This window comes from Phaseolus vulgaris, chromosome 4, assembly GCF_000499845.2.
Source record: "Phaseolus vulgaris cultivar G19833 chromosome 4, P. vulgaris v2.0, whole genome shotgun sequence".
NCBI lineage: Eukaryota > Viridiplantae > Streptophyta > Magnoliopsida > Fabales > Fabaceae > Phaseolus > Phaseolus vulgaris.
The window spans coordinates 14,653,171-14,663,905 of NC_023756.2; the positions used below are offsets into that span (position 1 = coordinate 14,653,171).

Consider the following 10,735-nt stretch of genomic DNA (forward strand, 5'->3'; position numbering starts at 1 on the left):
ATCACACAAATTGAACCTAATGAATGACACTAGAATTGGATTAATAAAACCAAAACTGTACTACTGGAATTTTGAGGTTTCAAATGCGTGACTTAAACAATTTACGCTGAGCTGGATCATTCAAATTTGAATTTGAATTTTATACCACATATAGCTCAAGATCTTAACTAACTTTTGGCGCTGGAATCATGCTAAAAGAGTGCATCAATTAATTATGATAAATTTTTCAAATCTGACTTCACCGTTTATTTCGCGCCAAAATTGCACACTGTTTGAATTTGATTTATCATCTTTTTTCTATTTCCAATTTTGCTTCACTATTTTTTGCACTTTTCTTCTAACAGCTCAATGTGTTTAGATCCAGAATTTCATAGTTTTTCTCCAACGAATTTTAATTTCATAAACAGAAACAGCCAGCACAGAATATAGAATCCTAATCTGGAATTAAAAACAGTTTTAAGAAACTTCAAAATCACAATAGAATTGATGTACAGGAACTTGTGTGGATCTAGCACACAAGTATGAACTTAAATCTAAAAATAAAATGCACCAAAGAATCAAACACTGAATTATAAAACTGGACTCAAAATTAAAATCAATGAACCAAAATTATCGAGAAAAGTACTACATAGAAGTGATGAGAATTTAGGAAGCACATGACTTGACAAAACATATATAGATTCAAAAATCAAAATGACTCAAACACAACAATATGAACCGATTAAAATTGCAAGAAAGACTCAAATCTAGCAAAATTAAAACAGCAACACCAAAACTTAAAGGAATCCTACACAAAATTGAAATTAAAAGCTCAAGAACAATTTGAACACATTGCACCGATTAGATTTATCCAAACAACAACTAAATCAAAATTAAAATGCAAACACAACAAGACATTCAAGGATACAAGATGCACGACAAGAAATCATTAAGAACAACACAAAATTAAAATGAAAAGAAGAAGGCACACTTAGCTCTTGAAGAAGCTAGGCTCCTGATACCACTTGATGGAGTTGTGCCTTCATCCGTTTGCAATTTCTTTGGTGGAGTGGCGGAAGCTTCAATGGAGGAGAATGAGCAAGGATCTCACGTAGAGAGTTGGACTCCTTGAAGATGCATGCTAGGTGTGGAGAATAAGTGGTGAGGCCATCTCACTTGAAATAGGTGAAGAATGAAGACTAAAAATTCTATTCTAGGGAGGTATGAGACAAAGAGCAAAATTGACACAATTTTGGCAGCAATTCACTCTAGATTTAATCTTGCCATTTCATGAACCAAGAACCTCCTTTTATAGAAATGGAGGGCCGAAATTTGAATATCCAAATACAAGTGAAATGAAAAACTAAATTCAAATGAAGGTTGCATTTGAATTTGGCGCCTATTTGGACGTAGCACATGGAGCATGTGATGGAAAGCTTTTAACACATGTGGAACATGTGCACTCTTCTCCATGGCTTAGTCATAACCGACCTTGGTTAAATTAGGTGTTCAAGAAACCCTAATTTAACCTAGGTTAGTTTTTAGGTACCAAATTTCACCTAAAAAAATAACAAATAAAATTTCCTATTCTACTTTGACAAAAATTAAATCCTACTCTATACTAGAGTTATGGCATTTTAAACATGTACAAGAAGGTTTCCCTGCCATCAGTAGCAGTATTCCAATCTTCTTGATTCTTCTTGGCCATGGCTCTAGTGGTAGGCCCAGATCTTCTCTTTGTTGGGCTTGTCCTTGGGCCTCTTCCATCAACCTGTCCCCATGCTAAGCTACATAAGCTGCAAACTAATTAGGAGGCATGTAGATACCAGTTGCCTTTGAGAATTTATTTATTTATTTCTAAAAATTTCTCGCTTGAGCGAAAATTCTCTCTTGTGCGAGATTTCCCGTAAGGAACTCATTTTTTTCTTCGTAAAACTCGCTTGAGCGAGATTCCCCACATGAAAATCAAATTATATGTCATCAAACTCGCTTGAGCGAGATTTGTCTCGCTTGAGTGAGATGACTCCAGAGAGCTTCCCACTTTTCGTTGTTCAACTCACCTAAGCGAGATTCGACTCACCTAAGCGAAATTCGACTCGCCTGGGCGAGAATCCTTGCAAGAAAACATGATTTTTGAAAGGTAAAATCAAAACAAAAATAAAAAAACAATATAAAACTAAAATGTGGACTGGGTTGCCTTTCATTAAGCGCTCGTTTAACATCATTTAGCTTGACGCCTGTTTATTTCAAGGTGGACAACTCCCTTTGTAACATCCTTTTGTACAAATTCTTCCCCTGCATTAAAATTTTTTAAACCATAAAATAGATTAAAAGTTACCTCCTCATCTTGAGCTCTAAGTTGAAGTTATCCTTTATCAACATCAATTATGCTTTTAATAGTCTTCATAAAGGGTCTGCCAAGTATCAAGGAAACCTCCTCATCTTCTTTCATGTCCATTATAACAAAATCCATAGGGAATATGAACTTTTTCAGCTTCACAAGAACATCTTCAACCATACCATAAGGATATTTGATGGATTGTTCTGCCAACTGTAACTGTATCTTGGTGGGTTGAACCTCCAAATCACCTATCTTCCTTAACATTTCCAACCAAAGGCATTAAATTGATGCTTGCCCCTAAATTCAGTAAACCTTTTTCCACAAATAAAACACCTATAGATATTGGAAGATTAAAACTCCTTGGGTCCTTGGATTTTTTAGGCAAGCCTTTCTGAACAATTGCATTGTATCCAGCCTCCAACTCTACATTTTTCTCTTCAATATAGCTCATATTCTTCCGAAATCTCTCAAGTGTTGAATCTTGCTTTAGATTTTCTGCAAAATAATTTTTAGGGAGCAAATTGTCAAAAAAATTTCTTTCCTTCTCTTTTTTTGAAGGTGCATGAGGGTATGATAAATCTTTTTCAAGAACACCTCTCTCCTTATTTTTAATTTTTTTTCTCCCTCACTTGTTTTCTTTTCTCTCTCTTTCTCAGCACTCTTCCCCTCTGTCTCATCTTTTTCTTCTTTTTTAGTCCCTACATTATTGTAATGCTCTTTTGGATCGGTTTGGCTGTTGACTGAAAACTAGCCACTTTGTCTCTCTGCTAATTGTTTGGCAATCTGTCCCATCCGAATCTCCATATTCCTGATCGGTGTCAGATTGTTCTCTTGATTACCTATAATGGCTTTGACGAGTTTCTCCATGGTGTCTTCAAGTTTACTCATTCTTTTAGGAACGGATGGATCCTCAGCTTCAGGTGAATTGTGCTGATAAGTACAGTGACCATTAGGATGATCACCTCCACAAAAATCAAACCTAATTGATTGACTCTGGCTTTGAGATAAATGAACAACATGTAATTGTTGGGACAATTTAGCCATTTGTGTGGTTAGTTGCACAATCTATTATGTTAAACTTTTATTTTAAGGCAAGAGTGCATCTTCTAACAACCCTTTCTTCTAAATATGTTGTATGTAATGTTGGGCTTGATAATCAGTTGATGCCAATGCATCAATAGTCCTTGTCGCTTGTTCTACATCAAGAGACATCATTGTGTCGCCAGCTATAGCATCTAGGAGCATCTTTGTATCAGATCTGAGACCATTAAGGAATATGCTCAGTTGAGCAATGTCTTCAAACCCATGATTTGGCCATTTTCTAAGCAACATTTTAAATATCTTCCATGTCTCACAAAAAGATTCATTGCTCCTTGTCTAATTATAAAAATTTCAAACTTTGCTTTGATGTAGCGAGATTGGAGAAATTCTTTGCAGAAATTTTTCCTCTACATCATTCCAGCTAGTGAGGCTCTAATTTGGATATGATTTGAGCCATTCCTGCTAATGAAAAAGGAAACAAGCGCATATAAACATTTTCAATACCACCTGATTGAAAGCTCATTGTTCCCACCAATTTATAAAATATAGAAAAATGTGAATATGGATCCTAATGATCCAGTGTTGTACATTAATGGGTACTGATGAGAGTGAGAAAAAAGGGTTTCATTTCCAAGGCCTTGGCGGTAGTAGGTATTGCAATACTAGAAAAAATATTTGGCCCTTGGTACATGACATAATGTCTAAGTGTCCTCCTAAGAGGTGGTACTTACTCTTTTGACATGTTGCTTTCCTCTTGAAAAATATTAGTGGGAAAAGAAAAGTGGTGGACGATTCCTCCCTAATGTCTCCTTGCCTCTCTTTTGTCTTTGTCTTTCTGTTTCTTTTAGCTGCCCTTTCAATCTCAGCTTCAAATAATAATTGATCTTTGGGAATTTGACCTCTCAATATCATATAAGACAGCTAATTCAAGGGTTACCACAAGGATTCACTAGAGTAACAACGTATTTTTTTTTCTTTCAGAAATTTAAAACAAATAAAAGAAAATAAATTCAAACTAATTTGAAGATAAAATAAAAACAAATTATTTTTTTTAAAATTAAAATAAATAAAAAAACAATAAACAAAATAAAATAAAAATTAGTAAACAAATATAAACAAACTACAAATATATAAACAAGAATTAAGAACTATTAACAAAAAGATAAAAACAGTTAGAATATTCACAATATTTAGGAATTCATACTCAAAAATAAAATTGTTTTCCGACAACGATGCCCCAAACTTGATGACATTTTACGGCAAGTGCACCGTGTTATCAAAAGTAATAATTTATCCATGAGGACGAATATCGATCCCACAAGGAATAGTTGAATTATCAAATACTGTATTCGTTAAATATGAAACAGAGCAATAAAAAATATGTTGAAAGTGATTGTGTTGGCGATGATTAATAAGAAAATAGGTAAAGAATTAGTTGCTTGAAGTTGGAAAAATAGGGATTAGGTTTCATCTTTCTCACTCTCATTTATTTTGATTAGCATGATAACATTATGTTCATGTTTCCTAAATATTGATTCCTAGAATATTTATAAAAACAACTTAGAGTCAAGCTCATATGTTGTAGCAATTAGCATTTCAAGTTTATTCCTAGCACTCAAATATTTTAAGTATTGTTGTTTAGGTCAGAACCATAAAAATACTTTCCAGTCATATTTAAGATTCTAGATGAAGAGTTAGAAACAAAACAACAATACCAATAATCAATCAAGAACAAAATAGTATACTATATTTAAATATCTCCTAAATACATAAGAGTTTGAACAAATTACTCCTAATCTCAAAGGGTATAATTAGACACACATCTTCTAGTACCTTATATTCTCCAAATTGGGTTACAAGTCACTCAATGGTGTTTTCCTCTCAATCTGACACTCTAAAGTTGAGCCTTTAGCCTCCTATTTAACTTAATTTGATAGGGTTAGGTGACTTTCTATGTTGCGATGATGGACTTATTGATGAAAACATAAAATGACCAATTTGTCTAACGCATTCTCGCTCAAGTGAGTTGTAGCTCGCTCAAGCTAGAAAAGCGTCGATTTTCAAAAACATCATTGAAGCATTCTTGTTGCTCAAGCGAGAATAAGCGAGATTCCCTGTTGCAAAGTAGGCTTTTTGGCGCTTTTAGTGTTTTGGGACCTTCCAGCCTTATCTTTTTAGCTTGTATCATATTCGCTAAGTATGAAACAAAAAAATAAAAAGTGTGTTGAAAGTGATTGTCTTGGTGATGATTAATAAGAAAATAGGCAAAGAATTGGTTGTTTCAAGTTGGAAAAATAGGGATTACGTTTCATCTTTCTCACTCTCATGTATTTTTATTAGCATGATAACATTATGTTTGATCCTGCCTGTTGACCGAAACGCTGGAGCCCTGCCTCGTCAAACTTGGATCGACTTCTACGTCGTGTTAGCCTCCGTCCTTCACCGCGATCCACCTCAAGAACCTGCAAAAGACGAAACGGCGCCGCTGCGGCCGATCACGCTCCGACGCCCAAGTCAGCGACTGAACCACCAATTACTTAAGAGAAAAACTCAAGAACTCTAAGGAACCGTGACAAGTTCTCTCTCTCAGTGTACTCTCGTTCTCGCAGTTGTAAAGAAGTAATCTAAACGCGTGCGTACCTCAGAAGTCCGTTAGAAACTCTTATATACCTGGGCACTTTCTCTCTCCTGGCAGTTACACATCTGGACACGTGGCTCGCATCCAGCTGTACACGTGCCATCATCTGGAGCATCCTTGACTTGGGCGCTACTTCTTACTCTTCAGGTTTTTTGGCTAAGTTACTTAAGCATGATACAACTTAGTGCATAGCTGCCTTGGAGCGTGATCTCTTATGGGTGGCGAGTTCGGGTGCCTTCGTACACACCTTCCCTATGGTCTCGCCGGCCGCCTTCATGATCTGCCCTACCTGCTTCACCGTATATGTTCAAGTAAGCTGTCTCCCGACCTCATCCTCGGGCCAGTTGGGAAATGACAATCTGCCTTCATCTTCGGCGATGTCCTTGTTTCGGCAATCTATAATTACTTGGTCGCCTGGGTTCACATCTGGCGACCTCATCTTCAACTCGGTGACCGACGGTTTAGGTATGCTGGAGATCGGAGCACGCCAACTTAATAACTGGCGACTACACGAACCCCCTGACTTCCTTCCCTTCTGCCAGCCAGGTGTCCCGTCCAACACGCCTATATTATAGCTCGATGCCACGTCATCACTTCCGACTACCAGGGCGGTACACAAGCCCCCCAGTCTTAAGCGAAGACTTGTCCAGCGAAAAGACTAAAGAGGTCACGTCACTACCGATCTACGTGGCGCTGGCGCAGAATTCCAAACGTTCGTACTTTCTACTTTCCTGACGCTCCACCAAACATTCTCCCAATCGCTCGACACGTGGCTTCATCAACGGTCATCTTTAGTTGTCGTTTACGCATCCAAAAACCATTTGAAAAACCCTTAAACCCATTTCACTTCTACTGTTCCATCACCTCTTTGCCTTCTCAAACGCTCTGAGTTTCTTCTGCAAAAACCCACGACGCTCTTCAACCTTCTGAATCCTCAACTTCCTTCAGCGTTCTTCTGATCATCGAAAGGTACTCCCTTTACTCCTTCTATTGAGTTTTCCTGCATTTTAACCGATTCGCATCATCCATTAACTGCCTGGTGCATACGCTGTGGGTTGTTTCTTATGCTCCTCCCTTCTCGTAACTTAGGGCTTCGTCTCCACTACAACGAACTTTCGTTCGTTCGTTTTTCACCCTTCCTTCACAATCGAGTCAACCTCTGCAACCTTCGCTCACCTTTCCCTTTCTTTTTCCTTTGCAGTTTCCGCGATGGCTCGTTCAAAGATCACCCCGAATCCTCCTCCCTCGTCACGAAACCCTCCATCTCAAGCTCATAACCCACCGCGAGCACCTGGTGCTTCCTCCTCCCAGGCTGAGAGGCCTGGAACCTCTCATCCCAACCTTGCTCAGGCAACTCCACCCATCGCCGGAGGTGCCTCCATTCCTTCCCCCGACTACAAGAAGCTATACCCATGGGCCACCTCGACCTTGCTGAAGGAGACTTCTTCAGTAAACTCTGCCGGGGCAGTGCTTCGATTGAAGAAAGGGGACGAGCCCCACCTGTCGTTCCACAAGGAGCACGATGATAAACTAACCGAGCTGCCTTGTCCCCCCGAAGTGCCGGTCTGTGCAGACGACAAAGGGAACAACGGCGGGTTGTTCTGCTTTGTGTACGCCACTTTATTCAAGAAGGTGAAACTTAGGTTTCCCTTTACTCGTTTCGAAAGGGAGCTACTAACCGAGCTCGACATCGCCGCCGCCCAGCTCCATCCCAACAGCTGGGCATTCGTGCGGGCGTTTCAGATCATATGCGTGCACTTGGGACTACCGGCCTCGGTAGACGTGTTCCTCTTTCTGTTCGAGGCCAAGAACCTTGGGGATCGCCTTTGGGTGAGCTTGAACGGGATTGCTGGGAGGTCGATCCTCTCTATCTTCCAGCAATCCTACAAGGATTGGAAAGGCAAATTTGTCCAAGTGCGCCAAAACGACCAGGACGCTTCGCTGCTCGACGGCTTTCCCTTGTACTGGGTAAACAAGGGAAACAAAGACTCCAAGGGAAGCTTCAGGAAGCCAAGAAGCCCTGACAACATGGGCGATTTGGACAAGGACTTGTGCCTTTTCTGGAAGAGTGTGGCAGACGCTAACATCACCTTCCTCACCACTGCGCTCATCTCCTTCGAGTTCTTCGAAGACCAACTCGAGGCTCGCATAGGTTAGTGCTTACCTTAACATCTAAGTCATTGCCCTGTGCTGCACCTCTGTTAACTGTTGCTGGGCGTCTTGCCTGTTGTGCACAAGACTTGGTTTTTATTTTTTGCACCACTTGTTTGCCTCATTTGCATATCTACTCACGTGTTTATCTTTCTCTTCGAGCTGACCTGTATACCTTTGTATTATGCAGATCTCATGCTGGGCAAAGGAAAACTGGCTGAATTGAGAGCGCTCGCCCGAGCCCATGGGTTGGCGTCGGGCTCCCAGACTATGCCCAACTCGGTGGTGGAGATCGCCGCTGCCCAGGGCAGATCGCCCCCTAAAGGCCCAGCTCCTTCAGAGGCCCTGCCCGCCCCACAACGTAAAAAACTCATCCTTAGGAAGCCAAAGAGGAAAACCCCTCAGGTGGTCCATGAGGATGAAGAAGAGGACGATGAGGCGACCGAGGACGGCCTTATTACCAAGAGAAGAAGGGTGGCGCCTTCTTCACCACCTGTTCCACCTCCTCCTATAACATCAACACTTTCCCCACCACCAGCTCCCACTCCAATACCGACTTCTCCGCCAGCTGCAACACCGCCGGTTCAAGCGGTTCCCTTGGCGGCTGCACTCCCCGTGATTGAGGCTACTGAGCCTAACTTCATGGAGAACCCCCCAAGCGCCTCCACGCCGTTTGTATCTGCTGGAGGGGGTCCTCCTTCAACCGCCTCAATCGCCGAAACTGCGGCAGGTGGGGATGAAGGGGCTCACAACTCACCCATCATCATCACCGAGTCCCCCTCGTCACCACCACGCCAAGAAGCCCCAACTCACCAACCAATTCAAGAAGGTGGTGGCGAGAACCAGAAACAGGCTCCCCCAGTGCTTCCACGAGCAAACCTCTCCCTTGAGGTCAAAAGGGTGTGGGAACCCTTCTCAGCAAAACTCAAGATGATGGCAGAGGATTTCCCCTCCATCATATCAAAAGCTGTGGAGAGTTCCAGCAAGAAACTCCAGGATGACATCTCCGTGCTCCAAGAGGAGAATCACCTAATAAGGATCGAGGCGGAGAAGTTGTCCTGCAACCTTATGCTGGCGGAGATCGATCATTCGCGAGTGGAGGATGCTATGAGCACCGAGCTGCGGGTGGCGCGCAAGGAGGCCACCGATCTACGCCATCGGGTGCACCTCTTAGCTCAAGAGAAGATTGAGCTGGAGAGCAAGTTGGTCCCCTATCGTCTCAAGGTGGCTAGCCTGGAGGCGTCGATTAAAGCAGATGCCGCCAAGGTAGAAAACCTTGAGAAGAGGTCCGTAGATCGGGAGGTCCTCTTAGGGAAAACCGAAAAAGAGAGAGATGACACCATGGCCAAGCTCGCCGAGGCCAAAAAGAAAAATGAAGGGATCGCTGCAGAGCTGGTCCAAGCGCAGGCGGAGAACAAGAGGGTTACTGAAGACCTTCTTCAAGCTCGGGAGAGGGCTGAAGAACTAAAACAGCAGAACGAGGGGCTCAAGAAGCAGATTGAAGAACTCGAGCTGAGCTCTGCCCAAATCCTCGCCGCTGGGTTCGACGCTGCCTTGGAACAATTCGCCTGTCAGTACCCTGACTTGGATCTCTCCATGGTGTCGCTAAACAATGAAGTGGTGGATGGGAAGATCGTTCCTTCTGAAGACTAGCTGCTTGCTACTTCCCTCCATCACTTACTCATTTGTCTCTTTCTTACTCAACTTACTTGTAATAATTTTCCTCCTTTTGGTACATGTAATTTGAACTGATACACTTTATTATAAAGCTTTTCTGCCTCTTCTTACAATTTCTCTGTTTGCCTTATCTCTCCTTGTACAATTTACTTCAAACGAAATTAACTTGGCAACTCTGCGGGCGCAACTTGTTTACTTGCTGCTTAAACTATCAACTTCCGAATAACAGCATTCTAATAACTCGTAAACTTTTAAAAGCAGCGAACCTCGTCGTAAAACTATTCACTAAACAGCAAGTTTTACTTCAACTGACAGCTTAAGGCACAACTTACCTGATCTGCTCCATCAAATGGGCCTTTGCTCGTGCCACCGTCCGAATCTGATCACCAGAGGGTCTCGGCGATGTAGGCTTCCTCTTGCCCTCACAACTTGGCCATTGTTCCCTCATCTGGGGGTAGGGGCGCCTTTCGGATCCTTCTCTACCTCCCTAAGCTTCAGAACAAGGAACCGGGTGGCTGGGCGTTCTCTTCGAACCTACCTTAGCCACCCTCTGAACTTCTTCCACCCTTTACACCATACCTGAACTCGTTCAAGACGAGAAGGATTTTATCTTGTCTGAACTCGCTCGACAGCGAGAAGGTCTTTAACTCGCCTGAACTCGCTCATCGGCGAGAAGGTCATTAACTCGCCTGAACTCGCTCATCGGCGAGAAGGTCTTTAACTCGTGCCTCCACATTGCCCCAGGGGCTACATCTTCTCTCCCCCGGAAGCACTGAGGACTTTTTACTGGTGCCTCTACATTGCCCCAGAGGCTACATCTTCTCTCCTCTGGAAGCACTGAGGACTTTTTACTCTTTCTAGCCTGCACTCGCTCGACGGCGAGGAGGTCTTTATCTCGCCTCAGGACG

At 42.2% G+C, this 10,735-nt stretch overlaps 2 protein-coding genes across 2 annotated transcripts; one reads left to right on the forward strand and one right to left on the reverse strand.

Moving 5' to 3' along the window:
* Window positions 1–2,344: 2,344 nt before the first annotated feature.
* LOC137838331 (uncharacterized) lies at window positions 2,345–3,364 on the reverse strand. Its single transcript, XM_068647577.1, has 3 exons — window positions 3,160–3,364; window positions 2,616–2,815; window positions 2,345–2,572 (listed from the first exon to the last, which is right to left on the reverse strand). Exons 1-3 carry the CDS (start codon window positions 3,362–3,364, stop codon window positions 2,345–2,347), a joined length of 633 nt encoding a protein of 210 aa, XP_068503678.1.
* A 5,056-nt stretch (window positions 3,365–8,420) lies between these two features.
* On the forward strand, window positions 8,421–9,803 carry LOC137838333 (uncharacterized). The gene is made up of 2 exons (XM_068647578.1): window positions 8,421–9,050; window positions 9,147–9,803. The coding sequence occupies exons 1-2, from the start codon at window positions 8,421–8,423 to the stop codon at window positions 9,801–9,803; spliced, it is 1,287 nt and encodes a 428-aa protein (XP_068503679.1).
* The last annotated feature ends 932 nt before the right edge of the window (window positions 9,804–10,735 follow it).